Raw genomic sequence first — 27,616 nt, forward strand, 5'->3', positions numbered from 1 at the left:
CTGTCTCCTTTCCAGACTTACCTCCCGCAACCCATGGCGCGAATCCACCATTCAGATGGCTCCCTCAGCTTCTCCACCCCAGCCTTTTCTTTGGTTTGTCTTATTCATACGGTTCCCGCCAACTGGCGTGTCCCTCCCGCACCTCTACTAAAATTCTAGTCCCTTTTCAAGGCCCAGCTCAGGTGCCCCCTCCCTGTCTCAGCCCTCCTAACCCGAGGTGTGTTCCCTGAGCGCAGATACCGCAGCTCGTTCTTATTTCCGCCTGGCTGACCGGTGCTGGTCAACAATCGTGAGGCAGATTTCAACATACAGAAAAGGTCCGAATTCTGTTCTGAAGCATTCTGAATGAGAGGCGAAGCCCACTGCGTTTACTGCACTTTACTACAGCTAATGCATTAAGTGGATAATTAAGGTTTGACAACATGTGATTGCCTATAAAGACCTTTGCAACCAGTGCCTGCCACCCTCCTTCCAAATGAACATTCTCATGGTGGCGCCCACGTTAAAGCCAAGCATTAACAGCCGCAAACAACAAGGGGTCTCCTGATGGTGTTAGAGCTCGCGGCTGCCTGGATGTCCTGAAGAGGGTCTGTGTCAGCTCTGGAGGAGGATTTCAGTCCATATCTACCCTCCTGCCTGTCTTTATGACAGAATGTATCCTCTTTTTTCTCAGCCTTTCCCGATTCATGTTTTCTATCCTGAAAACAAAAAGACCGCAGTTAGGCCCAGATGCCCAATCAATGCTTTTCAAAGCGGAGAGGAGCTGGCAGCTCGGTGGGAAGGAAGCAGCCGGATCAGCAGGGACCAGCCCCGCTCGGGTCAGCGGTTTCTCTCGGTCCCGGAGCCTTCCCACCTTCTGCTGGGAAGTCGCGGACTCCCCCTGCCTCCTGTCTTCTCCGTGCAGTCCCTTGTCCCCACGACTCAGCTGAGAGAAGCTCGGGGGCACTTTCTGGTACCTGATCCTGTGTAGTACAGCATCTTCTTTGGATGGCTCCTTAGCTGGCTGGCTGGCCTCAGCAATCATGTCTCGAATTTTCTGAAGACAATCTGCCAGATTTCGGAACTGATAGCGGCTGCATTCAGAGGTGAGTATCAACTCTCCTGACTTGTTGATCTTATTTTTATGCTGCAGAGAACAAAGGCAACACCAGAGTTCTACAGAGTAAAGGTTTAAAAACGACTGAGGGATGATGGAAAAAGAAAGGAACCGGTGGTTACCGTGATGGCCATCTTCTGCCGCGCAGGCTCGGCAATCCACTCGGCGGTTGCCAAATGGAACCTGACTTCAGCCTTGGAATTCACTGTAAATAAAGGGACCAGAGCGCATGGGTCACAGAGACTCTCAAGTAGGCTCGGCGCCCAGTGGCTGGTGACAATCCTGAAACGGGGAGGCGAGACACCTAGCCAGGTGTGACCCGTGACACAGGTCCTGTGTCAATTTGGGAATACAAGGTTGGTGATGGAATGAGCCTGCAAAGATAGTAAGGCACTTCTGGACAAAAATTAACTTCTGGGAACTAAATGCTCAGTGCTTCTCTAACAATTTAGTGGGATCTGAAAAGAAGGGGGAGAGGGCATGGGTTCCATGAGAACGAAAGAAACCTGTTCTCAGAGCTGGCTGCCAGCTCACACTGTGATTTCCCTTTGTTTCGGTTCACAAGCCAACCCTAGTCTTAGCAACCCACAGCTGAGAGTCTAAGAATCAGATCACATTCAAAGAATAAAGAGGATTATTATAAACTGGTGGTATTTAAGCTTCTGCTAAAACAATCCCTTTATTCCACATGAATGTAAGCATAGAACTCAAGTGCATCTCCCGGCCAAGTTTCAAAGTGAAAAACAAGGTGCCTTGTACCTTTGTTAACATTCTGGCCCCCAGGACCGCTACTCCGACAATAAGATATCGTCAAACGATCTATAAAACAGAACACACACCGAAAAAAGATTATCCCCTGGCAAAATGCTCAAACTGTTCATTTATTATCAATACAGTATGACTATCCCTATTACACATCTTTCTTAAAAAAATTTTTTTTTAATGTTTATTTTATTTTTGAGAGAGACAAAGACAGAGCGTGAGCAAGGGAGGGGCAGAAAGAGAGGGACACACAGAATCCGAAGCAGGCTCCGAGCTGTCAGCACAGAGCCTGATGTGGGGCTCGAACCCATAAACTGTGAGATTATGACCTGAGCCAAAGTCAGATGCTTAACTGACTAAGCCACCCAGGTGCCCCACACATCTTTCAATGACTTTTATATAACAAACATAACGTTCAAAGCAGTAAAGGCAGAGATTATTTACAGATCTCAAAGCTAAAATCAAGTGCCTTTCCAAGGTCACACACACAGCAAAGGAGGTAAAGTTATGACCTGGGTTGTCTGCTTCTGGTTCAGTACATTTCCCCAGATCCGGCTGCTCTAGCTTCTTGCTGTTTATTTGTTTTAAAGCAAAGACTCTGTCAAAAGCTCAAACTGAGGGACAAACTTAGTTTAATGTTGTATTTTGAAACGTGGTGGATGTGGAATCCCAATAGACCGTAAGCTCCAAGGGGGCAGACATTGTGTATTCCTGGTGCCCAGGGCCCGGTTAGTCAGTGTTTAAAAACATCCCCACTGGATGAAACGATTCTAAGTTTATTTATTTATTCTGAGAGAGAGAGAGAGAGAGAGAGAGAGAGAGAGAAAGCACAAGTTGGGGAGGGGCAGAGAGAGAGGGAGAGAATCCCAAGCAGGCTCTGCACAGTCAGCACAGAGCCCGATGCGGGGCTCGAGCCCACTAGCCATGAGATCGTGACCTGAGCCGAAGTCGAATGCTTAACTGACTGAGCCACCCAGGTGTCCTTGGATGAAAGCATTCTAGAATCGGAGCTGGGAGTCTTGCTTCTAACACGGGCACAGCCACTGGCCGACTGTGATCTTGGCAAAGTCCCTCTGCTTCTCTGAGCCTCAGATTTGCTATAAAATGTAAAATGGGCTTTCTTCCTTCTATTTTTATGGTTCGTGAAAAGCAGACTCACGGTGTCTGAGGAAAGTAGGGAAGCATGGTAGGGGGAAAATTTCGGAAGGCTGGATGGTGAGCCGTAAGAAGACCGGGTGGCAAAGACCTGGAACCGTGGTGGTGGACAGCGGGCCTTGGTGGGCAGCGGTGGCCCGTCTCGGGACTGCTTCCAAGAGACCTTCTTCCTTTTGAAACGTCAAATCAGTTCACTTTTCTGCAGAGGTAAGGACTGCGCGGTACTGTCGGGGGAAGGTTCTACCACGGTGTGGGCAACCTTGCCTGTATCTGCATAGGCCGCCGAGGCAGGGTTTGCACTGTGGCCGAGTCCGTCTTCTAGGAAGGCCTGTGAGGCCCCCAAACTCAAGAGCACCCAAGGCAGGGGAGGAGCTGAGACATGGAGGGCTCCCACTCGCCTCCCTGTCTCCCTGGAGGCTGTCATGAGACTGTCTCTTTGCCCCCGGTTCTGATGAGACAGGCTTTTGCCACCTCCGGCCACATGCGCGCCTCAAGGCACAGCTGCCGGTGACCAAAATGCCACCTGCTGCGGGGCACCGGCTCCTAAGCCATGGGGAGGCCACTCCCTTGTGCTGCAGTTGATCAGGCTCTTTGTCTCCGTGTCACCTTGAACAAGGGCCTTGGGGAGCTGGCACACGTGGCAACCCCTCCTCGCACGGTCTGTGGACACCGCAAACTGTTGGACCCTAAAAGGGGCTTGCAGCTTCACAGGCTATGTCCGTCAGGCCTCACCTTGTGTTTGGTGGTACACAAGTCTAAAGTTATGCAAACAGTTCACAGGGAGAAGTCCCCACTTGGGTTCCCCAGCCACCAAATCCTTTCTTCTCCACTCCCCCAGCCAGTCCTCGAATCCAATTTCTTGTACATCCTTTCAGGTCTATGTATATGCATAGAAATGTATGTTTCAGACATACAAACGTAAGACACAAATGGTAGCTTACTGTATGTATTCTTCTGCAGCTTAACTTTTTCCCGAGAACCATCAGCTCATCTACTGGAAAGACTGTTCCTTGTCACGAGGACATCAAGAGCTCTGATTCGTCTCGCACACTGCCCAGCACTCCACAGTGGCTGTGCCATCATTTCTGTGCTATTCTAAAGTGCTTAAAGGGCTCTGCTTTTGCACACCCAGAGACAGTTTCTTTACTTTTGTTAGGCTGGAGAGATCTGGAAGGATTGTGTGAGGGTGGGAGGAAATGACTGATTTTTTTTTTTTTTAATGTTTATTTATTCTTGAGAGAGAGAGAGAGAGAGAGAGCGAGCGAGCATGAATGGGGGAAGGGCAGAGAGAAAGGGAAACACAGAATCTGAAGCAGGCTGCAGGCTCCAGGCTCCGAGCTGTCAGCACACAGCCCAAAGCAGGGCTCGAACTCACGAACAGAGAGATCATGACCTGAGCAGAAGTCGGACGCTTAACCAACTGAGCCACCCAGGCGCCCCCTGACTGATTTTGTATAAAGCAAAATTACTTACCTAGAGGAATGTCATCATTGGCTTGCTTTGCATCATCCTGTAATATAATGTACACAGTGTTAAATAAATATCACCAGCTCTGTGACTCTTGAACTGGTCCAGGGCAATCAAAGAAAAGATATAAAGCCACAATGCAGGCGTAATACAGCCATTTTCAGGTCCCCAGCGAAATCACATCAGGATGACAGAAAAAGGCTCCTCGGACTCCAGAGGGCATCATGGGAGGCCTGGTTCCTTGGAGGGAGGGCAGGCTCCACAGTACACATGTCTCAGGGAGACTCCAAAAGGAATCCCCTCTACTAACCTAGAGCAACAAACCTGGTGGGCCACCTTGTTTCTCCCTAGGCCACAGGAGGCTCACATGGGGAACCAGCTGCCTTGAGGGTCTATGTCAGAGACTACTCGTTCCAGGATTTCTCACCTCCGTCTCTCTCCCGTGTTGTTCTCGGTAGTGATGTCTTTGAACCTGAGTCCCAGGCCCACAGGCCCAGTGCAGACACTACCCACTCTGAGGTTCTTCTGGCTACCAACACTCATGGTGTCCTCATCTGTCCCCACCACTGGCTGCCTTCATCCCTTTTCATCTTAGAATTATTGGGGAGTGAAATCCTCATCCCCCTGCACTCCCTGCAGCACTGAGGAGGCCAGGCTCCACCCCCCTTGAGGGCTGCTCTCCCTCTTCCTCCAGCTTCCTTCTTATCTCCCTAATGACTTTCCCACTCTTCATTTGCTCTTTGCAATTTTTTTTCATGTTTATTTATTTATTTATTTTGAGAGAAAGAGACAGAGCATGAGCAGGGGAGGGGAGGGGAGAGGAGGGGTAGAAGAAGAAGGAGGGAGAGAATCCCAAGCACACGCTGTGTGGTCAGTACCGAGCCCGATGTGGGGCTCGAACCCATGAACTGTGAGATCATGATCAGAGCCGAAATCAAGAGTGGGACGCTTAGCCGACTGAGCCACCCAGGCGCCCCTGCTCTTTGCAACACTGATATGCCCCTGGAATCCTTTCTCTTCTCTCTCTTACTCCTTCCCTAGAACATTTCATGCATCTATGAGGATGAAAATATTATGGGTGTTCATGACTCCCAACTGTCTGGCTCAAACTCAAAATCTTCTTCAATTCCAGACCCATAGAGGCAATTTCTATTTGAGGTCTCCTCATGGCTGCCTCAAACCTCAAACCTCCTCACAGAGGACTCCCTTTACTAACAATCTGAAATATTTCCCCAGTACTCTGGTCTTTTCATCACCTGTTTTCCCCATTTCTTTACTGTGTGCTCCTTCTACTAGAACATAACCTTCATGAAGCGGGGACCCTATCAGTTTTATCTGTGTCTGCAACGTTTGAAACAGTGTCTGACACATTAGGTATACAGTATGCTTTTTGTTGAACGAAAGAACAAATGACTTTCTCATCTCGATTAATGGCAACTCAATTCTTCCACCCCGGACTTCAATTCCTCTCTTATTCTCACTTCTTATAGAAAACACATTAGCAAGGGGCTCCTGGGTGGCTCAGCTGGTTAAGTGGCCAACTCTGGCTCAGGTCATGATCTCACGTTTCGAGAGTTCGAGTACCCCATCAGGCTCTGCGCTGACAGTGCAGAGCCTGCTTGGGATTCTCTCTCCAACCTCCCCCCCGACCCCGTCTCTCCCCCACTCATGCTTTCTCTCTCAAAATAAATAAACTTAAAAAAAATTACATTCTAAAAAAAAAAAAAAAGAAAACACACTAGCAAATCTTATAGGTTTTCTCTTCAGAACGTAACTAGAACCTGAACCTGACCCATTCTTAAGTCTTTTGCTTCCTCTCTGCTTATCATCATCTCTTGACTGTATAACTGCAGTCTTTTAAGTGGCCTTCCTGTTCTTGCCATTCTACGGTCTACTCTCTGTAAGTCCCTATAAGAGTGATCTTTGTCGTTGCTGCTGGCATTTTAAGATTTTATCTTTAGGTAATCTCGACAGCCAACGTGGGGCTTGAATTCACAACTCCAAATCACGCATTCCACTGACTGACCAAGGCAGGCGCCCTGAGAGTGATCCTGGTAAAACTAAGTTGGATCATTCCGTTCCTCTGCCTCAACCACCCCAACAGGTCCCATCACACTCAGAATAAAGCTAAAGACCTGTTAACCCTGTAAACGGGCCTCCCTCCACCCCATCCCTCTCCTCTGGATTCATCTGCTTTGACTTCCCTGCTCAGCCACTGGCCTGCTTGCCGTCCCTTGAACAAGTCTCACTGCCTTGCTTCATCCGAGTCCTTACGCAAAAGTCATCTTCCCAGAGGTCTTCTTAGACCATCCTACTTAAAACTGCAACCCGACCGCTACCTTAGCACTCCTTCTTTCCAGGCTTTATTTTTTCCAAAAGAACTTATAACCATCGCACACACTCTGTAGTTCTGATTTTATTTATTGCTTGCTACCCTCCACTGGAAGATAAGCTCCAACAAGCATTCAGATGATCTTCCCCCACCCCCACCTCTCTATCTCCATGCCTCCATGGTGCACACACCACGCTTTCAATTGAAGTTTGTTGAATGAGTGAGCGAATAAATGAATGTTTTCTTTTCAGTCCGGTACGTAGAAATTCAGTAGAACTGACTGGGTCCTATCTCTCCTGCCCTGGTGCCTGATAAAGAGCCCGAACATAGCAGGCTGGCAACAAATGCATCCTGAAGAAACGAAGCCCTGTTTCCTGTTTTCTTCAGGCGCGCTGGGGTTCTTAGGAGCTACGGACATTTGGGCCTGGAGGCCGGGGATCAAACTCGGAAAAGCCGGTGGTCCTGCAAGAAACACGCTCAACGTGCTCTCGAGACGCCCGCACACCCCAAGCCCTCCCGGCGCCAGGACCCAATCTGCCGCCCCAGCCCCACTAGCTCCGGCAACCAGCTCCCTCCCGCGGCCCCCGCCACGTCCTACGAGCAGCAGCCCCTCCAATTGCTCCAGCCTGGCCAATGGAGCCCCGGCTTCCTAACGTCACTGCAGAGGAGGGGAAACGCCCCTTCCGTCCGGCCTTCCCCGCTCACCGGGACCCTCCAGGCGGTGTCCGAGCCCCGGGATTCGGGGTAGAGCTTGTCCAGGCTGTAGATACTCTGGAACTCTGTGCCGTCGGCCTGCTTGTGCAGAACCCGCTGGGGGCAGCACACGGGCGGCGGGAGCAGCCAGGTCCCGGCTCGTCTCAGGCCCCAGCGTAGACACCGGGCCGCCGCCATGTTCGGGTGTCGGTGCTGCTTCCGGTGGGTGCCTGCTTCCGCGGTCCGCCAGCTCGCGCTTCCCTCGGGACTTTGGTTCCGAGTGGTTTTTAGCGCCCGCCAGGGTCGCTGGGAGGTGGCGAGCTGAGCTCCCGGAGTCACTCTCTCGGGTACCTTTCAGACGTTTCCCTTTGGCCGCCTCCAGGGGGACCTGGTTGGAACGCTGACGTCCTGCAGCGGCGGCGAAGACGTTGGCTAGAGGGCTCTAAAGGGAGCCTCTTGGTTAAAAGAACCCCGGATTCCGTGTTCCCCAGAAACACTTTTCTTTCCTTTACAGGGGCTGTGCCCTCCCGGATCGCTCTCCCCTCGAAATTTCACACCATCACTGAGGCCTGCCCTGCCTGACCTAGCTCGTCTCCTTCCCCTTTACTCTGACTCTGCTCTACTTTATCTTTTTCTTTTTTTCTTAAACATCACTCAATCTTACTTCTAGTTTATTGCTTCTGTCTCCAGCCAGACTGTAATAAGTTCCAGGGGGGCTCTGGCTCACTGCTGGGTCCCCAGCACCCAGAACCTGGTACATCATAGACCCTCCCCCCCCCCCCCCGCAATAAATATGTATAAGATGAATTCTTTGGGAGTGTGCTTTTGAAAGTTGAGTTCTGCGAGAGCTGAGTTTTAGTTACTTCAGGCTCATTCACAAGTCAGTTTAAGCATATCCCTGTGGAGCAGGTGTGTGAAGTCTTTGCAAGACAAATAACAGGTGGGAAGAGAAGCAGGCAGGTGGAGAAAGAAATGTTTTTTGTTGTTTTTGGTTTTTTTTCCACTTAAAACCAGCCACTTATTTATTTTTCCTAAAAACCAGCCTTTTTTTTTAGACGTTTATTTTTGAGAGAGAGGGAGACAGAGTGTGAGCAGAGGAGGGGCAGGGAGAGAGGGAGACAAGGAATCCCAAGCAGGGTCTCTGTGCTGAGCTGTCAGCACAGAGCCAGACAGGGCTCAAACCCATGAAGGGTGAGATCACCACCTGAGCCAAAGTCAGATGCTTCATGGACTGAGCCACCCGGATGCCCCAAGAAAGGAATGTTTTTAAAAGTGGACCCACATCCCCTCACAGAAGGAACAGTAGTTTTGTGGGGCACGACGACAGTTTCTCCTAGCCAGGAGATAAAGGAAAGCTGGGGAGGGGGGTTGGAGATTCAGGCAGCCAAGGACAGGCTAAGCAGTGCCCTTTTTTCAGGGTTCTTAATGATGCAGTTTGAAGTGTTGGGGTTCGGAGCTGACGAGCAGGAAAGAATTCTTGAGATGTCTTCAGTGGAAAAAAGGGTGGTTTTATGAAGCACAGGGACAGGACCTTTGGGCAGAAAGAGCTGCACTAGAGTTGGGAGGAGTGACTGATTATATAAGATTTTCTATCCTAAGAAGGCAAGGATGATGTCAGGGTCTCAGGAAATTCAATCTGTAGGTTTCTGGGAGTTTGGCTATTGATAAAATTGCTTTTTGCTTGTAAATCATCAAGATGATTACAACCGATAGAGACTCCTGTCCTGCATGACTGTGGTCTCTTATCAGTTAACCACTTGTTTTTCCTCTAGCAAAGTATTAACATTAAGACAACTGGCCATTCTTGGAGGAATGTCACTCTGCTGTCTCAAGGACTTGTCAGTGGGCTGTAAGTTGTAAAGAAATTTAATTTTCCATTTACTGTTTCCCACATCATTAAGACATGAACTTCAAAACAAATTCCACCTCTGAGAAAGGTCCAAAGTAGAGGACGCACTGTTTGGAAACAGCTAAGTGTTGCCTAAATTACTTTATTGAGAGGCAATGTGATTAATAAAAACAGCCCAATAGATGATTAGTGATTGTTAGTAATCCTAGTGGTTGTTTTGTAATAAGGGTTCTATTTTTAGTAAAAGCACTATTACCTTGAAAAATATGCCCTAGGGGATGCTGGCGGTTTGAAACAGGAGATTGTCATCAAATACAGGCTTTACCACTCCAGCCTCATTGCTACAGGCATATTCTTTAGGAGGGAATAAACTCCTTCCTGAGCACTGGCTTTGTGAAAGCAAACTAGAAAGGGAATGACAATTAACATAAACCTTTTGGGCTGTAGGCTGGAAGGGGGATCTCTTGGGTCCCTCCCTGTCTTAGTCCCAAGACCTCAGAGGGAACAGAGGCATCTCCATGGTGACTGGAATAAACTGCTCAAGGGAGCAAAGCCAGGAACTCACTCAGGTCGACAGCTCTGGGATTATGAATAATAAAGTCAGCACCATTCCAAGGCGATAGCTCTGAAGCTGGGCTCCAGGCCTGTTCCTGACACAGAGTGATAGAAAAAAGGAGCTGTAGGTTTCCATGGCCCCAAATAAACACAGCCTGCTCAGGCCATCTGGTGGCCTGGATTCTGGGAGAGGAGGGGGGTAGAGGAGAGAGAGACAAGCTACCCTGGGGTGGAGAGAAGAGCAGCTGGCAAGCTCCTCTCACCTGCTGCTGTCCCGAACCATCCAGAATAGAGGCCCTTCTGGAAGAAATGGGCCTGAGAGGTGCCACCTGTTCCCTTAAAAAGGTGGGCACTGAAGGCTGAGGCCTGCCTTCTCCTTTCCCTCCTTTGTCCTCCACAGGCTGAAATGGTGCTTCAAGAAGGGGACATTCACAGGGGCAAGAGGAAAGAAGGGAAAAGAATAAAGCACCACCAGGCCATTCCCGGCAGCTCGGGAGCTTGCAGACACCAGGCCTTCTCTATGGCCTGTGAGTTGGGGGATCACTACCTTGTGGGGACCCACAGGGCCTTCCTTTCTTCTTTTCTGGACTGCCCTGAGTCAGACTGGCTTTTAAAACTGAACATGACAAAGAGCTAGAGAATGTGAAATATTGCATAGTGGAATTGGTGAGTTGTAGGTTTGGATATATATTTTTTAAGTTTATTTATTTATTTTGAGAGAGAGAGACCGCGCAAGCAGGGGAGAGGCAGAGAGAGAGAGAGAGAGGGAGAGAGAGAATCCCAAGCAGGCTCCTCATTGTCAGCAAAGAGCCTCAGGTGGGGCTCCAACTCAGGAAATCGTGAGATCATGACCTGAGCAGAAACTGAGAGTCAGATACTTAACCGACTGAGCCACCCTGGTGCCCCGGGTTTAAATATTTCTACGTGACTTCGAATTACTAACTTAACCTCTAAGCCTCAGAATCTCCATGAGTAAAACAGAGATTTTAGAGCTGCCTCCTAAGGCTGCTGAAGGTGCTAAGCACGCGAAAGCACTCAGCACTGCCTGGCACAAAGTCAGCAGGCAACAAAGTTAGCTGCTGCTAAGGGATGATAAGGAACTTCTTTTTACTTTCAGAGATCGGGTGGCTTTTACTTTTTGTTTCTCTGCAGCACTGGGGTGGGAAATCCAGTCTTACTAGCTCTATTCCGGATGCTAAGACCACCTTCCTCTCCCCATCCAACACCCCCCACCCCCTGGGGGCAGGGCAGATAGAGTGTGCCTCCTGGCAGGAGTGAGTGGGCAATTCTGCCTCATTCTTCCAGGAACCTGCTTCCTTCACCACCACCTGCTATCTGCCTGGTCCCCAGAAAACACCCCTAGGCTTTCAGCTGTTTGGCTGCAAATCCCCGGGGAGTGGAGCTCAGGACTCTCAGCTCCCCGATCCCCAGAGCTGTGTGATGAGAGGTGGGGGTGTGAGATGCACAGAGACAGGACCATGGCCCCAGGGCCATTTCTGCTTTTAGAATACTGGTGCATTTTTTATTAAAGAAGAGAATAAAGCATTTGTAAATATATTTCTCTCATGTATACTTCAAAGGTGACGCGCTGGTCGGCCGCTACAGAACTGGGGAGCAAACAGGCAGGAGCCCTTCCCCCACCCTATCCCCTCCACCCTAGATGACAGAGACACATGGAGGGCTGGGAGCTGCCCAGCTCCAAAGGACAAAGGGCTCCAAGATGTGTGAACGGAAGGACCAGCCGACAGCGCTCATCACAGTGCTGCCCAGAGAGCAGGGTGGCGCCTCCAGGGAGGTCGGGCATGCTTGTTACGAAAACCCCTTTACCCCTTAGAAACAGATAAGGCATGAAGGTCCCTGCTGGATTCCCAGCAGAGGCCAGGGCTGCCGCCTTCCGCGGGGCTAGGTAGCTCCTCTATTTTCTAGGATCTCAGGATGGGTAGCAGAAGGAACTGGAAGCCCCGAGGAACTGCTCAGGGCAAGCTGGAGGCCTGGACATCTCTTAGCTGAAGCTGGACTTTCTGAAGCCTTAAAAAGTTTAGCCTGTGACCCAGCTGGGTCCTCAAAAGACCCCCACAAAGGTGAGAGGTTAGGAACAAGCATTTTACGGGAGGGGGGAGACATGGTCTCCACCAGGTCCCATTTCAATACTGTTCAGGACAGGGTGGGAAATCTTGGGGAGTCCCCCGTGAAGGGGGAGCAGGGGCGGATGCTAGGACCACTGGCTGGTGGCACACACCTGGGACATTCTGGGGGCAGCAGTCATGATCTGAGGAGGGGTCGGCCTGTGGGGAGCATGGGAGTGAATGAGACACATCATGGTCCCTGAGATGGGGGCAGGCAGAGGCTAAGCTCGGCAGGTCAGAGGTGGCGTGCAGAGATGGGGGCTCCCCACCACCCAGACTCCTGGAAGGCTTAACGGCCGGAAGGCATTTCCAGGGCTGGAGCCCCAGGAGGCTGGCTGTGAGGGAAGCAGGTGCACTGTTCATGTATGGCTGCCGAGGGGCTCTCTGTTCCCCTCCTCTGATTGGCTACAGATCTGCAGTGGGCTGAGGGTCTCTGGGGAGAAGCCCGCCTCACCAGGGCTGGAGTTGGGGGCACTCGGGGCCTGGCCGAGGCTCTGCATGGCAGGGGCTGTCTCTGACCTAGTCAGGACTCTGGGGGATGGGGCAGCTGGTGCTAAGGGGATGACAGCGTGTCACAGCTGGGGAGAAGCAGTGGGTGGTCCAGGAGACCCCTGGAACCAGCAACAGCTGGCTCTGGGATCCTCCTTCAAGTGTTTCCAGTTGTGGGAAGGGGTCAGGGAGACCTTGCATTGCAAATCTCCAAAAAAAAAAAAAAAAAAGAAAAGAAAAAGCCAAATAGTCCAGAATGGCTTTCAGAAGCCTGGCCGCGAATCTGAGAGCAAGGCTCAGGGTCAGGAAGCCAAGGGCTGGGGAGCTGGGAATCCCCGGGGGAATGGGGATGTTTGGCTTTGAAACTCTTAGCTGCGTCTTTGGGCTGACGCAGGATGGTGGAGGGTTCTGGGCGATCCGGGAGGTGTTGGACACCTCCCAAGTCAGCAGAGAACAGAATGGGTCCCCCCCACCTCCCCACGCTCCCTGGGCCAGGCAGCAGCCTCCACTGGGCTATATTGCTGCTAAAGGGCTCCCTCACTCACCAGAGGCTGCATAGCCCAGGCACGAGAGGCCCTGTGACCTGACCCTGGGGGGAGGCTGCAGGCCGGGAAAGGGTCACTTGCTGCTGTGCGTCTTCACTTTGGTGGCATTGATGTCGGCCTTGGTCTTCTGGATTCTGGAGAAGATCTCTTTGAAGAGCGCCTTGTACTCGGGCTGGCTCTGCTCCAGCCGCTTGTCCACAGCCTCCACGTGCTGGCTCAGGCTCTTCTCGCCCACCCTGGCCTCCCCCTGGCCCTCCTCGCCCCCGCGAAGGTCTCTCCACGAGCTGTCGCGGGAGATGGGCCGCGAGGTCTGCACGCCAGCATGCCGCACCCCGGCGCCGTGCTGCCGGCACTTGCTCAGCAGCTCCTCGTACTTCTCGAGCAGCGCGTGGTACTGCTCGTCCACTTCCCGCAGGATGGACATGCCCCGCTTGCGCACGCTGTTGGCGTGCAGCGTCAGGTTGCCCGCGTGCCGGCTGGCTGGGTCTTTGGCCACGATGGCGTTGAGCGCCGTGTCGCTGCAGCTCTTGCGGACGGCATGGCCCGGGGAGGCGGCCGGAGAGGCGACGCCGTCCTGGGCGGCCGAGTCGTCCCCGCTGCCGGGCTGGGGGTCATCGGCCTCCGGGGCCTGGGTGAGGGGCGCGAGCAGGGCCTCGGCCAGGTGGTCCTCCCGGCCCAGCAGGTAGGTCTTCGCCTGCTTCATCTGCTGCAGCTCCAGCAGCTCGGCCTCCAGCTCCTGCACGCGGAGGCGGCAGCCCTCCATCTCGCACAGCTGCCGCTCCAGCTCCGCGTACTCCTGCAGCACCGCCGCGTACTCGCGCTCCGCCCGCTCCTTGCGCTGCCGCTCCTGGCCCACCTGGGAACGCAGCACACCCACCAGCGTCTGCAGCCGCTCGTTCTCCTGCTCCAGGGGCCGCGGGCCCAGCTCCAACGAGGAACTGTGCAGGCGGAAGGCATCCTCGCACCTGACGGGGAGCAGGCCAGCAGACATCTGGTCACGGCCAAGGTCCCGGGTCCAGCTCCCCACCCTTAACACATCTCCCGGCCAACGGGCACGATCTCTGTCTGCTCCTCTGGAGCCACCCTCCGCCCTTTCTCTCCCTGCTCTCTGCCCTGGGCGGCTGACCACGGTGACCTGCGTCAGCCAGGTTTCTGCTCTCTCCTGAGCTCCACCAACGGGAGCCACCGGCAGCAGGTCCGAGCGTGGGAGCAGAGGGAGGTCAGGGAAGGTCTTCCCCAGATTCCTTCCCTGGTTAGTGCTGGCCAGGCGGCACCTGCTTGCCTTCCAGTAACCTCCTTCCCCTGGCCCCTTCAGGCCTAGGGGGGACAGCGGCCCCTCACTGTCGCAAGCCTGGCGTGCTGCAGTGTCCCTGTGGTCTCCCCACACCTTGTCCACACCCCTTCATCCATCACGCCTCAGTTACTCCGTGCAAGGTGCTGTCTCCTGCCAGGACCTTTACTGAAACACCCACTAAACACACAATAGGTATTTTTATCTTAAGAGGTCATCCTGTTAAGGTTTACTGAGAACTGAGAGGTGTAGTGGTTAACTCCTCCTGAGTTAGAATGCTGGCTTAGTAAAGAGGCGACCTTGGATAAGCTCACATAACCTCTGGGCTTCCGTTTCCTCATCTGAGTAGTGGGGATGATAACACATACCTCGCGGGACTGCCACGGGAATGAAAGCGCTGCGAGTGGTGGGCACACGGCCAAGGCTCACTAAATGCCAGCTGCCGCCTGTTGTTGGCAACAGGATCAGCCCCTCCAACAGCCTGACGATGCACCAACTCTCATTCCCACCTGCCGCCTGGCGCCCACCCTCTCCCTCCTCCGGGACTCGGGGACGCCGCGCAGGGTCCGGACTGCCCCCCACCCCCGCGGCACCCTCGCCTACCGGGGACTGGTGCACAGCTCCTTGAGACAGGGGAAGGTGTGGATGGTGCGCCTGCGTTCCCGCTTCTCCCGGCGTGCTCGCAGCTGCTCCAGGCCCCGCAGCTGCTCCACCTGGGCCTGCAGTTCCTCCACCTGGGCCTGCAGGCGCTCGATGGTCTCCGTCAGCCTGGGGGTGGGGTGGGGGACATACATGGGAGGGTCTTCAAGGGGACAGGGCCAGCCCTCCTCGCTGCAGCCCTGGAGGGACTGGGGGTGGAGGTGGGGACAGATGGGCAACCTTGGGCCCCGCTTCCTGGTGCTGAGGTCAGAGGGAACTCCCTGTGTGCCCGAGGACCCGCCCGGCTCCTCCAGGGCTGAGCTGACCATCCTCCCTGTGCCACCTCAGTTCCTCCTACACCCTTCGAGCCCTTATCACCCTGCACGGCAGTAAGATATTTACATGCCTGCCTTCCCGCCCAGGCTGTGAGCTCCCAAGGGGAGGGAATGTCTCTCTGTATCCCCGTCACTGTGTCCGCAGTGCCTGAACAGAGCCTGGTATCTAGCTGGTGCTTCAAGAAGGGCTGTGGCCTGAACGTGAAATCCACCACAGTTGACAAGGGCGATCTCACCACCATCCCGGGGTCCCAGGCCCGGGTTTCTGGGAGAAGGAGCATGAGTCACACCCACCAGACCATATGCCCGCCGGCAACCCAACCTGACCTCCCCCTCGCTCGCCCCCCAGCCCGCCACCCGGCCCTCACCCATGGATCTTCTGCTGGGCAGCCTTACTCTCCAGCACCAGCTTCTGGTTGGTCAGCTCCAGGTCGCGGGCTGTCAGGTCCAGCTGTTCGTACACTTTGGCATGCTGCTCATTCATGTGCCGCAGCGTGTCCAGCTGCTTGGTTAGGTACTGGAGGGGAGAAGGCGGACAGGGCTGGGGACGGTGTGCTCACGTGGGCCATTCTCCTACTTCTAGGAACACGTTTGCCTGGAGGTATTGGTCTGCAGCAGGGGGGTGGGTAATGATGGTGGAGCAACGGCTGCCTGGGATAGTTGTACAGGTTGTGAACCGGCAAGAGGCTGTAGGGCCAAGGCTGCATCCGCTAAGAGGGCACCTTTCCCTAAGTTATACAAGGGCATCACAGGCCAAGGGGTCCACAATGCGGGGGGGGGAGCACGTGCAGGGCCTCCGTGGCCCCTCACCTCGATCTCCTGCACTTGCTCCTCATTGGTGGCATACATCTGCTGCAGAGACTCCTCCAGCTCCTTGTTCCTCTCCAGCAGGGTCTTCCCCAGCTCTGCGGCCAAGTGCAAGTCTAGTGGAGAGGGGGCAGAGGGTGGGAGAAACATGAGCAGCTGAATGGGCTCAGAGGACTCCCGGGAACGTTCCGAGCATTCACTCTGTGCCTTCGGGACTCCAAGACAACCGGGACACGAGCTGGCCTCAGGGAGCCCGCAGGTCTGGGAGTGGATGAAAGCCGGGAGCGAAGACTTTACACTGACCGTCGCTTCTGCCTGCAGTGTCCTCTCCCCAGACACTCCCAAGCCTCATCCCTCCTCACCTTCCAATCTGTGCTTAAATGTCACCTTCTCCAGGAGCCCTTCCCTGACAGCTGACTCAAAACCACACCCTCCCCTGCCTCATACTCCCTCTCTGTTTAATTTTTCTCCTTCGCGAGTATCACCATCTAACTTACCAATTTGCTCATTTATCGTGTTCATGTCCCCCCCCCCCCCCCGACTAATTGTAAGCTCAGAGGGCAGAGATTTTGCCCATTTTGTTCACTGATATCCCAGGCCCTGCAACAGCAGGGGCATAATAAATATTTTCTGAAAGAACAAGTGAGAGGAATGTGCTAAGAGAATCGACAGACGTGGGGCCAAGTGCCCTGGGATGATAGGTAAGGGAGAGCTCACTCTTCCTGGGATCAGTGGGAGGCTCAGGCAATGGGCAGCTTTGGGTTTGGAAGGGTGACTAGGAGCTCGCCGAGCGGCGAAGGAAACAGAAAGACTTGCTGGGTATTAGAATCGGATGAGGGGCGCCTGGCCGGCTCAGTCAGTAGAGTGTGTCACTCTTGATCTCGGAGCTGTGAGTTCAAGCCTCAGGTTGGGTGTAGGGATTACTTAAAAATAAAAAAAAAATCTTAAAAAAAAAAGAATAAGCTATGCCTTTATTAAAAAAAAAAAAAAATTGGATGAGGCTTCAGAGCTCTTTGGCCCAACCTCCTTATTTCATGGAGGCCAGGCTGGAGAAGGAGACAGAAGAATGACCCATCCAAGGTTATGGCCACACTGGAAGCAGAATTCAGGTCTCCCGGCCCTGGTTGGGGACCATCTGGTCCTAGTGACATGCACCCCTCTCAGAAACCTCCTTTCTCTGGGCAGCAAAACCATCATCCTCTTCCCCCCCCCCACCCCCCCCCCCCCCAGCAGCCCTGATTCTTGTACCCTAGGACTGGAACGTGCTCTCCCCTCCCCCAGCCAAAGGTGCATGAACACTGTCAGAGAGGCAGTCAGGGAGGGGGTCTAGCCTGTTTCTGGGGGGCTGTGTGGTGGGGGGGAGGATTAAAAGGAAGTGGCAGGTGCTGGTATTCCTAAAAATTCTCTTTAGTGGGTGTGGAGTTGTGTGAGGGCCCCTAGACATTTGGAGTAGATATTCCTCCGTATATATGCCTCATTCTTCTTAGAAACAAGGGAAATAACATACTTATTATCATAAAGGAAAAATGTATTATTTCTTTTATTTATATATATTAAAAATTGTTTTAATGTTTATTTATATTTGAGAGAGAGATAGTGCTTGAGTGGGGAGGGGCAGAGAGAGACGGAGACAGAATCTGAAGCAGGCTCTAGGCTGTGAGCTGTCAGCACAGAGCCTCACGTGGGGCTCGAATTCATGAACTGTGAGATCGTGACCTGAGCCAAGGTCACTGACCGAGCTACCCAGGTGCCCCTATATATATATATTATATATATACACATATACACACACACAGACACAGACACACACACACACACACACACACACACATATATATTTTAATGTTTATTTCCTTATTTGGAGAGAGGGAGAGAGTGCGGTGCGCGAATGGGGGTAGGGGCAGAGATAGAAGGAGACAGAATCCGAAGCAGACTCTGCATAGTCAGCACAGAGCCTGATGCAGGGCTCAAACTTGCAAACCCCGAAATCATGACCTGAGCCAAAATCTGATGCTTCACTGACTAAGCCACCAAGGCACCCTGAGGGAGAAAAAATCTTAAGCAGACTCCACGCTCAGAGTGGAGCCCGATGTGGGGCTCAGTCCCACAACCCTGGGATCATGACCTGAGCCCAAATCAAGAATCAGATGCTTACCAGACTGAGTCACCCAGGCACCCCAAGTTGCTGTGCACTTTAAATGAGTGAATTAGATGGTGTGTGAATTACATCTCAAAAAAGCTGTTAAAAGCAAAAACAAAAACAAAAAACCACAAAAAACAAAACAAAACACTTTAGGCAGTTTAATCCAGAGACAGAGACTGATGTTAGGGAGCAAGGCCCTTAAAGAGGTTGGTGATAGGCTCTGATTGGGTTTACAAGGCTCTTTTCTTTTTAATTTTTTTTTTTAACGTTTATTTATTTTTGAGACAGAGGGAGACAGAGCATGAATGGGGGAGGGTCAGAAAGAAGGAGACACAGAATCTGAAACAGGCTCCATCCAGGCTGTCAGCACAGAGCCCAGAGACCGATGTGGGGCTTGAACTTACAGACTGCGAGATCATGACCTGAGGCAAAGTGGGCCGCTTAACCGACTGAGCCACCCAGGCGTCCCAGCCTCTTTTCTTTTTAAAATCACTTTAAGGTTTGTGTTAAGTGTACTTGATGTGAAAAATCAAGCAGCACAGAAAGGTTAAAAATGGTGACCAAAAATTACTTGGAAATGTACCTCACATATTCTTAGATCTATAACTGGGAAGTCCATAAACAAATGGATATGGCCTCAGATGGTTATGACAGAATGGTTATTTGTAAGTAATACAAGTTACAGTCTGTGTGTGTGGCATGAGAGGAGAGGGGAGGAAGCAGGTAGATGAAAATGCGCCATTTAGAGAAAGATGCTGGTTACATGCTGGTCACCATTCTTATAAACAGCTCTCTGGGCTTAAAGCAGCTATAGGTACAATTTTGTATGAACAGGATGTTTTTTGTACCTGCTTTTTTCACTTAACAATTTGGCATAGGGGTGCCTGGGTGCCTCAGTTGGTTAAGCGGCCGACTTCGGCTCAAGTCACGATCTCGTGGTTTGTGGGTTTGAGCCCCGCATTGGGCTCTGTGCTGACAGCTCAGAGCCTGGAGCCTGCTTGGGATTCTGTGTCTCCCTCTCTCTCTGACCCTCCCCCATTCATGCTCTGTCTCTCTCTGTCTCAAAAATAAATAAATGTTAAAAAAAATTTAAAAAAAATTAAAAAAAACAATTTGGCATAAAGAGTTGTGTCCACATATATCTACATGGCCACTTTTAGTGGATGTGAATATTCTATTGTATACAAGTCCCCAATAGCCACCCCTAAATATTGTTGTTGGAATTTTATGTATTTCCATTCCCCCCCCCCGTTGAAAATGAAACTACACAAAAATTCATAGTACAAAAATCTTTGTGCAAATCACTGCCTATATCCCGAAGATACTTTCCCAGAAACAGAATTACCAGGACAAAGGGTAGGCCTACTTGATTCATTCTGCCAAAACGCTGTCCAGAAAACTTGAGTCTTTTCCCCATCAAGAGCTCGTTCCTTGAAACATCCCTCAATCTAGGCTGATGGTATAAATCCAGATCAAGATGTACAAGGGCAACTCTTCTGGGGCCGATGTGATGTGGTCCAGGGATTCAGGTCTTTAATGCTTTCCCTGTTCAGACAGTGATCCGTCAAGAATCCCCAGAGGACAGAGGGTCTCTATAGCCCCTCCTAGCGAGTTTCATAAATACGGTTGTTTCAGCTGAGCCCCTTGCTTGGCACCAGACGGGTCTGGGGAGGGGGTTTTCTTCTCAGAAGAGCCCCAGACAGCAGTGGCTCACAGTGGGCATTTTGAGAGCAGGACCTCAGGCTTTTTGTCAGCCAAAGCTGGGGGTAGGACTGATATCACCTCATGAAAGCGAGGGGCCTGGCTAGCCATGGGGCCTGGACAAAAGGCCAGGCTGCCCGTCAGGAACAAGCCTGGAGTCTGCTCCCACACATAAAGGTAAGGTTTTGAAACAGCCAGAGTGGAGTCTCCAGGCCGGGCCTATGCCAGGAACGCGGGGCCCTGTGCCCGGATGTCATCTGGAGTTTCCCAGACAAGTGCAAAGCTGCTATCCTGAGCAAGACTGCAAAAACTTAGCCCAGGAAAACACAAGCTGCTCTCCTAAACAGCTACCTCAGCCATTAAGAAAAAGAATCATATAGGGGGCGCCTGGGTGGCTCAGGTCACGATCTTGCGGTTCATGGGTTCGAGCCCTGTGTCAGGCTCTCTGCTGACAGCTCAGAGCCAGCAGTCTGCTTCCGATTCTATGTCTCCCTCTCTCTTTTTCTCTCTGCCTCTCCCGCCCTCACTCTCTCTCTCAAAAATAAATGAACATTAAAAAAGAAAAAAGAAAAATGATCCTGTAGATCTCAGAAGAAGCTTCAGCTTTGAGCAATTAACATCTGATGACGATGGCAAGAAAAACCAGGTGCCTGATACAGACCAGTAGGGGAATGGGCCACTTGCAGTATGAATTTATTCATTATGAGTTGGGCAGAAGTCTACAAAGTGTGAAGGCCTCTGGACCCGTCCGTCCACAAAGTGTGAAGTCTGCCGTTTAACGTCGTACAACTGCAGCCCTATGTTATGTCGAGGGCTCAGTGGAAATTCGGGAGCCCAGCAAGACCACCGCTAGCTGGCGATGAGGGAGCCATAGCGCCTTCCTACTCTCTGTAATGCGATGGCGAACGTCTGGCTCACCCCCAAACAGTATCAGATAACTCAGGTATAAATGAAAAACAACAGAAGGCCACGTTCACCAGTGTTTTCTCCCTCGGGAACTGTCAGGGGGGGGTCTGTGAAGAGGCCACTGCTACTGATGCCGGCCCCTGTGTTGGCCCTGGGGGCACGGGCTCCACGGCTGATCTGCTTGGCGTTCCCGCAGCTTAACCTAGAGTCCGAGACTTCAGGCTCCAAAGCTGAGTGAAGAAAGGTCAAGAACAACTGCATTTGATGCTTTCCCTTCCAGGTGAGCACGTGAGCTGGGCGTGCGTCTTCCTGCCGCTGGCCGGCTGGGCCAGCTGCAAGTCATGCTATAAACCAGCGACATAGAAGCTTGCGCTGCAAAGGCTCCGCATGGAACCAGGCCGCCCAATGACTCAGGGGTGGGGAGGAAGGGAGCACAATAGAAGCTGTCTGGGGTGGGAGAAAAATCTCAGAGAGTGTCTCGGGGAAACTGGATCACAGTGCAAGCTAAGCTGGTCAAAGCTGCCAGGAGGGATCACAGGAGAGGTCTAGAAGGTGCAGAGCAGGGGACTGGCTGGAGCCAAGCGCTGGGGACGGTACACCAGCTAGCAGAGGCCTGGCGGTGTCTCTGGACTCCGGGTGGAGTGCGGTTCTCCCTGGACCAGGGGTGGGGGAGGCCCGGGGGTGGGAGAATGGGAGAGCTGGCTAAGGAGGAAGTAGAAATCGGAGTAATAAACAGTCTGTTATGGCCAGATTAATGGTCACACTGGACCAAGCTGGGGAAGTTACCGAGTCTGAATAGGCATCTCCCCTGGACCCTGGGCCCTGGAGTTTTCTGGGGTCTCCTGTGGTGGGCTTCGGCAGTGTTGCCCTCTGAGTGCCTGCTGACGTGTTCCCCATGAGCCCCAGAGGCCTGAGAGGGAGTGGCCAGCAGCCAAGGGAATGTCTCTGAAAAGAAACCCTGAAATCCCACTGTCCCCACCGGTTGGGGTTGGGGTGTGGCCCCATAGACTCTGGAGCAGAGAGGTGGGAAAGGGACAGGGGACAGGCACAGGGAGGAAGGAACGAAGATAAAGGCGGTGAGAGGAGAAGATCTATCACCTGGCAGGGCTGCGGGGTTTCTGCTTACAACCTCCAGGGCATGAATGTCGGGAACTCTGGGTCCACACAATTGGGGTCCGGTCACCTCCCTCTCCTTGTCATGTCAGAGCTCTTGCCCAAGGCTGAGACTCAAGGTCAGGCACCCAGGGCTTCACATCTGTGACTCAGCAGCCATCTCTCGGCATGGAAAGAGGTACCAAAGGCCCACCATGCCTGGTCCAAGGTCGAGGAGGGAGGCGGGCAGAGAGGGAGAGAGCCAGTGTGCTTAACAATCAATGGCTTTTTCTATTTTTACAGGTGCTTGTGTCAGTGGGCGGAAGGAACATGGTGAGGATCTAGGACCTTGCTTGTCCCAACTGCCTCCCTCCACTGGGACAGAACGGAATCAAAGTCAAACAGCAGGCCAAGCTTCCAGAAAGTAAAATTGAGGTCTGCCCCCAGGGCAGGGGGGAAACAAACACAGAGGGGAGACCCAGCTGGCTGAACAAACCACTTCCTGAGCCACTCAGAGGCAACCAGGGAGCAGCTGGGCAGGAGAGAATTTGGGGGTTGGATGCAGGGAAGGGGGATGTTACAGGCACCTGAACCCCAGTGTAGCTGGCCTTCGGCCGACGCTTCGCCCCCCCATCCAGCTCTCTGTGCCGGGCTCTAGGAGGTGGTGCTGCACTGGCTGGGCCTGAGGCTTCCTCTGAACCCACCCCTGGCACTCTAGAAGCTCCTACTTTCTAGTTACACGTGGTCTTTTCATGTTGCTCTGTGCCTTCGTACGCCATCCACTCTGCCTACAATGCCCAGGCAGCCCTTATTCAACCCTCCAGCTCAGAGGGTCCTTTGCATCAACCTTTATGAGTCTTACACCAGAAGGCCCTCTGTCTCTGCTCTCATTGCCTTCTGCCCTCACCCAGGGCGAACAGACATTTGTGTTTTTTTGCTCAAGAAGTCCAATTTCTTCTGACACTGCCTCATTTCTGGTTTCCCTCCTTGTTCCTGGACCCTGGCTACTGGGGCTACAAAGCAAGGCCAGCTGCTGCAGACCAGCATGGCCATCCCCTACCCTAGCCCCAGAGCATGGCAGCCCGGCCCCGCTCGAGTCTCGACACCTCTCGCTCTCCAGAAGCAGTGTATCTCCCACCCCTACTCCCTGGCTCCTTCCTCCCACATCTGGGCCGGGCACAATGCCAGAGACTTTGTTAGGGGTGCGGGAACGAAATGAGACAGCAACAATATCAGCATCAGCCTCTCAGGAAGCCATCTTCCCAGGAGCTCAGCTTCCAATCTTTCCATCTAGGCCTGCCTCTTCCATGAAGCCCTCTTACCGTATCCTAACACCCACACTTAGTTACAGGCCCACCTCTACCTGCCAGGGTGCACCCAGGAGGCCAGGGCTGGGACTGTTCCCAGCTCCCAGGACGGTGTCTGACACTTAAATGTCAGCCTGATGGGTGTGTGTGGGATGCAAAATTTGGGGGGTAATGCCCAGGATGGGGGACCGGGCTGTCGCAGCCAGTATTGGACATCATACTCCAGGCAGGGAGGCTGAGGTTAGACTCTAGGGTGAAGAATATGGCAGAGTTCAGCCCAGCACCCCCAGTCCCACGCTGGTCCCCCAGAAACCGATTAACCCACCACGCTCCTGAGTACAAGGACAGTCTCATCTACCAGCAAATCTGGCCACGTGGGGATGCGGGTCAGGGCCAGGAATCAAAGGCTCCAGGATCTGGTCAGATGCCTCACATGAGGGCAAAGCTAGGCATCTGGGGTCCCCTGGATAGGCCATTCAGAGCATGGGGTATTAGTAGACACTGAACCAGAGTTGTGTCCACACACCCGCCTGGCTTGCTGGGTGACAGTGGTCACTTCTCCTGGACACGTTTCCTTGCCCCTCCAGCTCTAACCATCCAAGAATGAGGCACTTTGGGGGAAGAGAGGGTGGATTCGACTGTATTCCAGCAGACCTTGGCCCTGACCCTCTTAGGCCTCCTCCTCCTTCCTGTCCTACAGCTCCACCCCCTGTTTAGAGTGATGTCACATTGGCCACCTCATCACCAGATGCTAACCCCCTTCCAGCCACCCTCTCTACGCTCAGATGGGAGTGGGGGAGGTGGCTCCCCATTTACTCAGGCTGTAGTCTGGTGCATTGTTCAGAATGCCCAAACCTGGTTCCCTCCAACCACGAATCATTTGGGAAAAGGCGGGGAGGAAAAGGGCCTGGGGACCCCCTTCCCCTCGAGTCGTTTGGAGACTCCAAGTTTTTGCTGCTTCTTGGCCAGCAGGGTCCCCAAACCCCTATACCCTCCCTGGGTAGAGGGTAAAGAAGTTGGGGAAACTTTCTGGGAGCCTTAGAGCTCAGGAATCCTGGCAGGGGAGGGTGCCACCGGATTTGGAATGGGATAACTTTCCCCTACACACACACACACACACACACACACACACACACACACACACACACACTCACCATTCCTCTCAGCAAAACATAGCCAAGGAGCCACCTCCAGGCCTTCACAGACTTCTAGCCAGTACTCAGGCCCCCAATTATAGTAGGGGCGCCTGGGCAGTTCCTGCCTCTAAGATGAGGTGGGTGCTCTGGGGGAAGTATGCCCCTGTCGTTCGGGGAAAGAGAATGGCCGCTCCCCCCACTTTTGTGTGTCTCCGCCGGTCCCGCCCGGGTCTTCTCGGGCAGCGCTCCCTGTCTCCACGTCCCCATTCTCCAGACGTATCACCCTCGGAGTCCGGCGCTCTGGGTCCGGTCCAGCCCTCCCCGGGGTGATACTGCTCAACAATGGAGAAGCGGACAGGGGTCGCGGGGCGCACCCCGCTTTCCCGCCGCACCCACGCCGCCGTGCTCACCCTGTTCCAGGTCCTGCTGGTCGTACCAGGGCTCCTCCTCCTCTGTGAAGTCCTCCATCACGGCGGCTCTCCGCATGGCCCCGCGGGCGGCGGGCGGCAGGCGGGCGCTGCGGCGGCGCGGCTCAGGGCCGGGGCGCGGGGCCCGGGACAATGCGGCGGAGGCGGGCCGGGCCTCCCGCGTCGCGGACTCGGGCTGCAGTGCCCCCGCCCGCGCCGCGCCCCCTCGCCATCGGCCGCAGACCGGGAGCCCACGCGGGGCTGGCGCGCCGCCGCGGTCCGGCCCGGCCGGGGTCCTGCGGAGCCGGGGGCACCCGGCGGCGGCGGCACAAAGGGTGGAGGGGCGGAGACGGCGGGCCGGAAGGCGGCAAGGAGGGCCGGGGTCAGCCGGCACGTCTGGGGCGCTAGGAGTACGCGGGGGCCACGACGGGCGCCCGCTGCCCGGCTTCGGCCCGCGCTGCCCCCGGCCCGCCCGGCGACACCGGGAGCCGCCGCTGCATCTTGGCGGGGTCCGCCCCGCGCTTCCCTAGCCGCCCGCTTCGCGGGGTGGGGCCGGCCGCCTCTGACCAATCGGGAAACGTATGCAAAGATGGAGGCGGGGCCGAGGGCGGGATCTCCTTGGTGTCTCGGTGGGTCAGTTGCTGATTGAACCTCACCCTCCCTCTACGTCCAACTCCTCCAACTATGGCTCAGTGTTTGAAATGATTTTATTTTGTTTACCTGCTGTTGTCTCTCTCTCTCTCCCTCCAGATCTCCTGAAAGCACAGTTCTTGCCTCTCCTGTTCACAGCTGGCTCTTCAGTGCCTAGAACAGGCTGGCCCACTGGTAGCTTCCATGGGCACTCTTTGAATGAATGAATGTTAATTTACAATCACCTTTAAGAAGTTGAGTGTTTGAATATTTGTGGCCGGAAACTTCAGGCCGGGAGTGGCGAAGTTTTAGGGTGTGTTACCTGCATTCTGGACCTTTCCCTTTAAGGTCCTGTTTCCCTCCCCTTCCCTCCCCTTCCGTATTCTATACCCAGTTATACCAGTTAAAGCCATACATGATTTCACCTTCTAAGCATCCTTTCCTTAAAAGGGTCTCAAGCATTCATGTAACTGATTTTTATTGGACCCATCATGTGCTGGTACTGTTGTGGCATCCTGAGTATATCCAACTCTGAACATACGTGTCAAATATATCCAACAAAGGACTTGTATCCAGAATACAGAAAAAAATATCTGTAAGTCCAGTAGAAAAGTGGGTAAAAGACTTGACCAGGCACTTCACAAATGACCAAATGACCCAACAAACATGTGACAGAGTGTTCAACTTCTTTAGAAGGATCGACACTTGTAGGGGAAGAGAAAGGAAATGGGGTTTGCAGAGGTAGGAGTTGGGTTGAGAGGTGGCCTTGATAAAAGCCTTTCCCAACTCTGCACAGCTCCGGAATCTGAATCCAGAGAGATCCTTCAAAGCTATTCCAGTGGCAATGAGGAGAGGGCCTTTATATCCCCCCCCCCCCTCCCCGGTCTTGCACATATCAACAAGTCATTGAATGGATGCAGGCGGTGAATGGGAAGCAGTGCGGATCTTGGGCAAAGGAGCTCTTTTCAGCTCCTCTTTTCTTAGAGAGGGCTGACAGCTGAGGACTGTCAGCCAGCAGGCTTTCCAGCAGTTGGGGAAACGTATCCTTCAGTCCTGAAAGGGAATCTGGGAGATGAATCACAGCATGCATCATATATGCACATCCTGTAATCTAACAATTCTGTTTCTTATATATGTGCAACAGAAGTATGTACATGGGACACCTGAGTGGTTCAGTCCGTTGAGCGTCTGACTCTTGGTTTCAGCTCAGGTCATGATCTCACCTTCATGAGTTTGAGCCCTGTATTGGGCTCTATGCTGACAGTGCGGAGCCTGCCTTGGCATTCTTTCTCTCCTTCCTTCTCTAACCCTCCCTTGTGCTCTCTTTCTCTCTCACAAATAAATAAATAAACTTAAAACAAAAAAGAAATATGTACATCTGTTAGCAAAAGACATGTACAAGAATGTTCATAGCAGCACAACTGATAATAGCCCAAACTGGAAACAACCCAAATGTCCAACAATAGTCAATGAATAAAATGTGGTATCCGTGTGCAATGGAATATTATATAGTACAAATAAAATGTTGAGCGAAAGATGCCAGGCACAAAAAAGTAAATAGTCGAATTGGCATCCTATTGTTTCTATAACAAGTTACCCTGAATTTAGCAACTTGAAACAACACAAACTTACTGACAGTTTTTTAGGTTAGAAGTCCAACATGGCTCTCACTGGCTGAAATATAGGAGTCTGCAAAGCTGTATTCCCTTCTGGAAGCTCTAGGGGAGAATCAGTTTCCATGAGTTTTCCACCTTCTAGAGGCCACCCCACATTCCTTGGCTCATGGCCCTCTTCCTCCATCTTCAAAGCCATCAACAGTAGGTTGCACCCTTCTCACACTGCATCATTCTGACTCTCTTCCGCTTTTTAAAGACCCTGTGATGACACCGAGGCTGCCCGATAAGCCAGCATAATCTCCCCATCTCAAGGTCCTTATCAATCACGTCTGCAAAGTTCCCTCTGCTATGCAAGGTAACGTATTTAAAGGTAACGATTAGGATGCGAGCATCTTTAGGGATCATTCTATTTACGTAAAGTTCAAAACTGGCAAAAAGGAATCTGATCAGGATAGTGTTTAGCTATGAGTGAGGATCCATGTGGGGAACTCTGAGGGGCTGGGGGTATTTTCTTTCCTGGCCCAGGTGCCGGTTACA

The 27,616-nt window shown here is 52.9% G+C and overlaps 2 protein-coding genes and 2 long non-coding RNA genes across 5 annotated transcripts; 2 read left to right on the plus strand and 2 right to left on the minus strand.

Annotated features, from left to right (window-relative positions):
* Window positions 1–363: 363 nt before the first annotated feature.
* Window positions 364–7,745, minus strand: MRPL58 (mitochondrial ribosomal protein L58). 2 transcript variants are annotated; one of them, XM_019466279.2, is made up of 6 exons: window positions 7,518–7,745; window positions 4,487–4,523; window positions 1,856–1,915; window positions 1,219–1,301; window positions 957–1,126; window positions 364–698 (listed from the first exon to the last, which is right to left on the minus strand). In XM_019466279.2, exons 1-6 carry the CDS (start codon window positions 7,701–7,703, stop codon window positions 614–616), a joined length of 621 nt encoding a protein of 206 aa, XP_019321824.1. In that variant the 5' UTR covers window positions 7,704–7,745; the 3' UTR covers window positions 364–613. The 2 variants fall into 2 exon arrangements, with proteins under 2 accessions (XP_019321824.1, XP_019321825.1); XM_019466280.2 differs by lacking the exon at window positions 1,856–1,915.
* On the plus strand, window positions 696–4,663 carry LOC128774211 (uncharacterized). The gene is made up of 4 exons (XR_008418691.1): window positions 696–952; window positions 1,133–1,452; window positions 3,012–3,220; window positions 3,974–4,663. It is a non-coding gene; the product is annotated as an uncharacterized LOC128774211 (long non-coding RNA).
* Window positions 7,629–8,312, plus strand: LOC128774212 (uncharacterized). Its single transcript, XR_008418692.1, has 2 exons — window positions 7,629–7,727; window positions 8,020–8,312. It is a non-coding gene; the product is annotated as an uncharacterized LOC128774212 (long non-coding RNA).
* Window positions 8,313–11,402: 3,090 nt separating this feature from the next.
* On the minus strand, window positions 11,403–25,344 carry CDR2L (cerebellar degeneration related protein 2 like). The gene is made up of 5 exons (XM_019466282.2): window positions 24,837–25,344; window positions 16,145–16,257; window positions 15,703–15,851; window positions 14,964–15,128; window positions 11,403–14,034 (listed from the first exon to the last, which is right to left on the minus strand). Exons 1-5 carry the CDS (start codon window positions 24,910–24,912, stop codon window positions 13,143–13,145), a joined length of 1,395 nt encoding a protein of 464 aa, XP_019321827.2. The 5' UTR covers window positions 24,913–25,344; the 3' UTR covers window positions 11,403–13,142.
* Between the last annotated feature and the right edge of the window lie 2,272 nt (window positions 25,345–27,616).

This window comes from Panthera pardus, unplaced genomic scaffold, assembly GCF_024362965.1.
Source record: "Panthera pardus isolate Hobbes unplaced genomic scaffold, ASM2436296v1 HiC_scaffold_3, whole genome shotgun sequence".
In the NCBI taxonomy this organism is placed as follows: Eukaryota; Metazoa; Chordata; class Mammalia; order Carnivora; family Felidae; genus Panthera; species Panthera pardus.

Bases quoted from the DNA above. Each gene is read 5' to 3' on its own strand.
- MRPL58 (XM_019466279.2), bottom strand. From the start codon at position 7,703: ATGGCGGCGGCCCGGTGTCTACGCTGGGGCCTGAGACGAGCCGGGACC. The intron at 1,127-1,218 runs GTAACCACCGGT...TGTTCTCTGCAG, and splicing joins GGCAGAAGATGGCCATCACG to CATAAAAATAAGATCAACAA. The intron at 699-956 runs GTACCAGAAAGT...TTTTGTTTTCAG, and splicing joins GCTGTACTACACAGGATCAG to GATAGAAAACATGAATCGGG.
- CDR2L (XM_019466282.2), bottom strand. From the start codon at position 24,912: ATGCGGAGAGCCGCCGTGATGGAGGACTTCACAGAGGAGGAGGAGCCC. The intron at 15,852-16,144 runs GTGAGGGGCCAC...TCTCCCCTCCAG, and splicing joins AGCAAGTGCAGGAGATCGAG to TACCTAACCAAGCAGCTGGA. The intron at 14,035-14,963 runs GTAGGCGAGGGT...GCTCCCCGTCAG, and splicing joins GAGCTGTGCACCAGTCCCCG to GTGCGAGGATGCCTTCCGCC.